A 6,720-nucleotide genomic window follows, 5' to 3' on the forward strand; every position below is an offset into this window, starting at 1 on the left:
CTCGGGGCATACTTCGGGAAGTTCGGGGTTCAGGGTGCGGGCTGAGCCTCATGCCCCAACCCGAACCCCGGGTTACAGCCTTACCTCAGTCTCCTTGGCAACGTGAGATGATGATGGAACACGGGAAGACTATGATTTTTATTGACACAACGCACAACACCGTGAAAAACTATTTTCTCTCTCAAGGCCGCAAAGTCAGTCTGTATACGGTCTTGATCCGCAACCCTGTCACTGGCAAGGGGTTGCCTGTATGCTGGGCCTTCACCAGCTCCCTGGTTATGTAAGTCTTCTTCCCACATGATTCATCTACTAAAAACCAAAGAGTGCGTTGCTGACTTACAACCGATTTCTCTTTTCTATCACAGAGGTCCTATCGTAAGCATACTCACTTGGATCCGATCTTCCTGCGGGCTTGTGCACCTCGCTGTGATGAGCGACTGCGCTCTGGCTATCAAGACAGCAGTCTCGGCGGCATTTGGCGACCTCATGGATCAAGCACCAAGACACTACTGGTGTTTGTTCCACGTCATGAAAGCATTGAAGGCTAAAGCGGTCAGCTACTTGGGCAATTGGTCGTCCGAGGCAGTGGAAGGTTTCCGACAGGTGCTGTATGCTGGTGATTACCCAAAGAGTCAAATGATGATATATCTCAGCAAATGGCGGCAAGTGTCGAAAAAGTTTGCAGAGTACGTGGATTCACAGTGGTATACTTACATTAAGCACTGGCCGTTATACTACCGGACTGTAAGCCTTGTCTCACGTTTCCTGTTCCGTCATCAATTAGGATTGAACTGATGCTCTTCATTCTTGTAATAGACCGCACACCAAGGAATGGATACCAACAATTACGCGGAGGCCTGGCACCGAGTCCTTAAATCTCGATACATCTCTGCATCTGAGCGACCCCGCATCAATGAGCTGACTCAGACTTTCTGCGATGTTGTCAAGCCCGATTTCGGCAGGGATCATTGCCAGGCGAACACGGGATTTTTCAAAAAACGCGCAAACAAGTTTCAACAGAGCACCAAGAACCGGGCGAGAGGTTTCACCAAGGAGTACTTGGAGCTGATTGGCGCTCATATTCTCAAATTTAACAATCATTTATGTTTTTCTACATTCTAATTACAATGGCTTTGACATCAATTGAGATAACTGACCTGGCACTCGACCTTCTTTGCACCTTAGTTCCAAGTTGACTCTTTTTCAAAGCCGACTGAGATGTCCTACCGAGTTGATTACTTGCCTCCGTTTGGAGTCATCGAGGGTCGCCTGCTCACCTGCAGCTGTATGTTCTTCACCCTGTCCAGCAGCGCGTGCATCCACATGTATTTCTTGGCGCGAGAATACAAACTGCTTGTTGTTGAAAAGGTACCCAGTAGACCCCAGCCCGCCACTATTGAAACCAACAGCAACCCTGGCTGCGGTTCCGCTAACGGGGTCATCAACAGCTCAAATTTCCCTCAACCAGACTCTTCCAAGCGACGAAACTCGGGTGTTTTCTCACCTTGCAAGTTAAATTTCTCCAAACGACCTCGCCCAGGCCGACAAGAATATGGTCCGTTCAACACTGCACACCCAACTTTGACTGCTGGGTGGTCCAATGCTCCTAATCCGGTACAAAGTCACCCTAACCACAGAGCAATAGAGCCAATGGCATCAGCAGAAGAATTAACTCCAAAAGGAATAATAGCGGCGGAACTCAACTCTGGAATTTCTGCGCTCAAGCAGATCAGCAATGTGCTCAAGAGAAAGAAAGATCGGAAGGATATGGCCAAGCTTTCATCACCTTGTTTGATGAACAGATTTCAGGAGGTGTGCTTCGCGCTCTTGCAAATGGTTGAAGATCACATACCAAGCACAACTCAGACGGTAGCACCTATGTTCCGGGGTGTTGGTGATACTTCCTCTATGAACGGCGCCGAGGCAGCGGTCTTGGTCGGTGAAATGGTAGAGTTTGGATGGGGAGCGTTCAAGCGCATGGAAGGCTTGTTGAAGGTGGCAAAGAACTCGAAGATGTTTGTTTCGAAATCTGACCTGTTGTCAATGGGATTATGATTATTACTTTGTTCTGTGTCTCAAAGAACCTGGCCGCCAGAGGCGGCAAGTAGCGTTCCAGCAAAGCCACCCACTCATCTTGAGGAGCAATTTTGCGGCAAAGCCGCCCACTCAGCTGGAGAAGCAATTTTGCGGCAAAGCCGCGGGGCGGGGTGGAGCTGATGCTCAGCCCCTTGAGGGCTGGTGCCCAAAGCAGTTTGGTACTGAGCTGATGCTCTGGGTTTGGAGGCCAATGCGCACAACCAGTTTTATATGGGTAGGAGGGCTTACACTGATGTGCTACAGCCTTAGCAGACCGGGGGAGATTCATGGGGAACACAAGAGCCCTATTTAAGCAAATCAGAAAACACGCAGCTGCTGTTTCCCGGTCCTCCCACAGGAATGACAACATGGGGTCATCTTCCATGAAGCCATGCCACGATCAGCCCCAGGACTCCCAATCTGGGTAGTGACCGCAAGTCCGCTCATCTGCTTGCACTTAGTCACGAGCTGCCGATCTCAGCCCGGCGCTTTTCCACAAAGGAAACACACACACCACCTTATGCGGAATATCATTCACAAACACCAGGAAAAAAAAATAGTCACTTGATGAAAAGTGACATCATGCCTGCTCCAGCGGGCTACCCACCATCTACCCACCATCTACCCATCATCTACCCATCATCTACCCACAATCTACCCACCATCTAACCAGTTTAAGAATTTCCACAGGAGATCCTCAGTTTTTGCTGGGCACCACTGATCTCCATTTCTGGTCAGCTGATACTCAGCTTTAGCTCCCAGCTTATGCTCAGCTTTGGTGCCCAGCTCATGCTCAGCTTTGTTGCCCAGATCAGAACCAGTCCTGGCCCAGCTTATTTTCAGCTTTATTCCAGTCGTGGCTCAGCTTAGACTCAGATTAGGACTATCATTGACCCAGCCAATGCTCAGCTTTGGACCAGTATTGGCTCAGCTGATTTTCAGCTTTGGATAAATCTTGGCCCAGCCAATGCTCAGATTCTGAGTCTGACCACTCCTGTAACAGCTTATGCTCATCTGTGGACCAGCCTTGGCTCAGCTGATGCTCAGCTGTGGACCAACCTTGGCTAAGACAATGCTCAGCTGTGGACCAGCCTTGGCTCAGCTGATGCTCAGCTGTGGACCAGCCTTGGCTCAGCTGATCCTCAGCTGTGGACCAGACTTGGCTCAGCTGATGCTCAGCTGTGGACCAGCCTTGGCTCAGCTGATGCTCAGCTGTGGAACAGCCTTGGCTCAAGTGATATTAATCTTTTGAATAGTCTCAAAAAATCTGATACTCAGCTTTGGAACAGCCTTGGCTCAGCCAATGCTCAGCTTTGTACCAGCATTGGCTCAGCCAATGCTCACCTTTTGAAAATTTTTGGCCCAGCTGGTGTAAATCTTTGGCACAGTATTGTCCCAGCTGATCCTAAGCTCTGCACAATCCTTTTCCAAGATGATGCTCAGCTTTGGACCATTGTTGGCTAAGCTGATGCTCAGATTTGGAATATTCTTGGTTCAGCTGACACTTGGATTTGTTTCAGGCTTGGAATATCCAATGCTCAGCTGTGGCCCAGGCTCAGCCAATGCTCAGCTTTGGCCCAGGCTCAGTCAATGGCTACTGCTCAGCTTATGACAAGCATCAGCTGTTCCTGGGAAAAAATTAGGATCAGCTCACTGTGCCACATTGAGTGCTCTGGTGCAGTCCTGCAAGCTCTACAAGTGCCGGTGGAGCAGACTTGGAGCAGTGATGGAGTAGCTCTGAAGCAGAAACCAAAGCTGCATCATTTCACTTGCCATCAAGTGACTATTTTTTTTTCCTGGTGAAAGCGTCTGACACCATGTAGTTTCAACTGTCCCTAGCCAGAGAGCCAGGATGAGCCCATACATTATAGACACCAGCCCTCAGAGCCGAGCGACCAAGCATGATTCTTCACTGGCGTGCCGGTGCATACAACAGCTTAGCAGATAAAATCCTGCTTGGCAAGCAGGTGCTGGGTAGCTGCTCTCTGGAAAGGTGTCCTCAACGGCGAGAACATCACCAAGGAGGAGGCTACTCCGGCAAGCGGGTCTTTTCACTGCTTGCTGGGGAGGAATCTTTGTTGGAATCATCCCCGGCAAGCGGATCCCCACTTGCCCGGGAGGATTCCTCCTGTCCAAGGACCTTGCACCTGCTTGCTGAGAAATCTTCCTCAACAAGCAGGTACAAGTCATGGGGGGAATGGAACAAAATCCATCCCACCAAGAACAAAGGTGTACCCGTTTGGAAAGCCCCCTCAGAAAGCAGTTACCATTTTTAACTGCTTGGAGGAATCTTCCTTGGAATCATGCGCCAGCGGAACAATCCCCAAGTAATATGTACATGTACCCGCTTGCCCAAGATGATTCCCAGACCTTGGCAAGCAAGTGTAATTTTTATGCCCAAGAGGAAGCCTTCTGGGCAAGCAGGGGAATCCATCACAAGGTCCTGCAACATTTCACGTCAAAGGTATCAACAGGTTTGAAGCAAGGAAAAGACACACAAAAATGATGGGCCCGGTATATTTTCCCACTGTCAATAAAGGCCAGAAATATTACCTTTGTCTGCTACTGTTACACTGACAAGGTATCACTAGCTTCACAGACATGGACACAATCAACAGAGGGACCTATGACACTTACTGGAAAACAGCAGAGGTCCTCAGACTTGCATTGCTGCCAATGCTGGCACAAAACCGCAGGCTGGCAGACGGGCAAAGCCCTACATCATTTTTTCTGCATCCTACTTATCCACAGCCCACTCTCAAACCCCCAAGAATTGTTCAACCACATTGCTGTTGAGCTCTTGGATGACCTGCCACACCAACTCCAAACGGTCTACCGGGTCGAAAACCCCTCAGATCAACTTCACATCTTGCTCTGCTACTACCTACGGGCAAGGAAGCCTCAGAAGAGTGGAAAAACTCTTGCCGGTTGGACTCCATACCCCCGCTGCTGGGGAGGGGCAATTATTGAAAACACTATGCATGAAGAAGATCTCCAGTAAGGGGAGTGTGCAGACCTATTCCAAAAAATGTGACAAACCCTGAACCATAAAAAACGGATCATTGTTGACTTAGCTGTGCATTTGGCGGAAGCAAATGCTGCCAGCATGCTATATGTGGATGAGCCCGGTGGGTGTGGCAAAACCTACACAATGAATACTGTTATCCATTCCCTGAAAGCCATGCACATCCCCGCAGTAGTGGTTTCATCCTCAGATGCTGCTTCCCTAATGTCAGTCAATGGTGCCACTGCCCACTCCCCGCTCAAATTTCCAATAGTAATCCACTTGACCAGCACCTTCATGTTTGCCCTTTGGTCTCAATGCGCTGAGGTATTGAAAGAGGCAGGCGTGATCATATGAGACAAGGTTTCAATGGAACATGACATGCTGTTGAGGTGGTTGCAGACCGCTTTCTTCAAGATCTTATGCAAGACAGCCAAACTTTTGGTGGCAAGTTAGTCATATTTGGGAGGGGGGGATTTCCAACAGATGCTCTTGGTTGTGCGCAATGGGACTATCTTTGACCTGGAGGCAGCCTTCATGATCACCTCATCTGTATGGGCCCATGTTATCAAGTTCTCCTTGACCAAGAACTTGAGGCTGAGTGGTGGTTCAGACTCTGCACTGACAGAGCTGAATGCTTCATTCTACCGCTGGCTACTGACCATTGGAAACAGTACCGGGCAGCACAAATATCATACCCCCCAGACACTGGACTTTGGAGACGTATATGCAAGCCTGACTGAGACAGCTGTTCCCAATCATGTTATAACCACCATGTACCCCAGTTCACCTCTGCACTCCGGAGATTGAGCCACCAACATCAAATATTATGGCTCACATGTGATTTTGGTGTTGCTCAACCATTAATGATGTTTGTTCCCGGCACCTGCTTGGGTGATTTGCTGAGTTCCTCTCAATTGACGCCATGGCCACCAATATGAATGGGATCAATGAAGAGGAAGCAGTGACAGAAGAAGTCCCCCACATCACCAGGAAAAAAAAATATCACTTGCCTACAAGTGACATGAAATAGTAAAAAGGCCCCTTTTTACTTTGCTGTGTCACCTGCAGACAAGTGATCATTGTTTTTTTCCTGGTGTATGTTCTTGATCCCCGGCCTGCCAGAATCAACCCTCCAAATCAAGTTTGCCATGCCCATAATCCTGCTCTGCAACCTTGACCTGGGAGCAGGACTAGACTATTGATAGATGAGATTGCCCCTGGTGGGCTCAAGTGCACCATACTTACCAGATTGCATGTCAGCTCTACGTGCAACATCCCCAATATCAAACTTATCCACAAATCTAATGCCTCTAATGGTGTATTTTTCAGTTGGTTGCAATAGAATTTGCGCTCACAATCAACAAGTCCCAGGGCCAATCACTTGTGCAAAGTTCATGGTGTACCTCCCATACTCTTTTTTCAGCCATGGCCAACTGTATGTTGCCCTCTCCCAGGTAACATCCATAATGGCTCTCTCAATAGGGATTGTCACACAGCCAACACAGCCCAATTCCAAACTCAATGTTTTTAACCTTGACGTGATCAGGAGGCGCACAACTCACCCAGCACAAGCTTGAGTGAACCAGAGATCAGGATTCTTTGCACATGTATATATATACAATATGGGCCTTGAATGC

The 6,720-nt window shown here is 48.8% G+C and overlaps 1 protein-coding gene across 1 annotated transcript; it reads left to right on the forward strand.

Annotated features, from left to right (window-relative positions):
• Nucleotides 1-1,218: 1,218 nt before the first annotated feature.
• PtA15_9A523 (uncharacterized protein) lies at nt 1,219-2,055 on the forward strand (the record flags this gene model as incomplete). The annotated part of the gene is made up of 1 exon (XM_053172741.1): nt 1,219-2,055. One exon carries the CDS (start codon nt 1,219-1,221, stop codon nt 2,053-2,055), a length of 837 nt encoding a protein of 278 aa, XP_053023951.1.
• Nucleotides 2,056-6,720: the final 4,665 nt, after the last annotated feature.

The sequence above is a fragment of the Puccinia triticina genome, chromosome 9A (genome assembly GCF_026914185.1).
Source record: "Puccinia triticina chromosome 9A, complete sequence".
Classification (NCBI taxonomy): Eukaryota; Fungi; Basidiomycota; class Pucciniomycetes; order Pucciniales; family Pucciniaceae; genus Puccinia; species Puccinia triticina.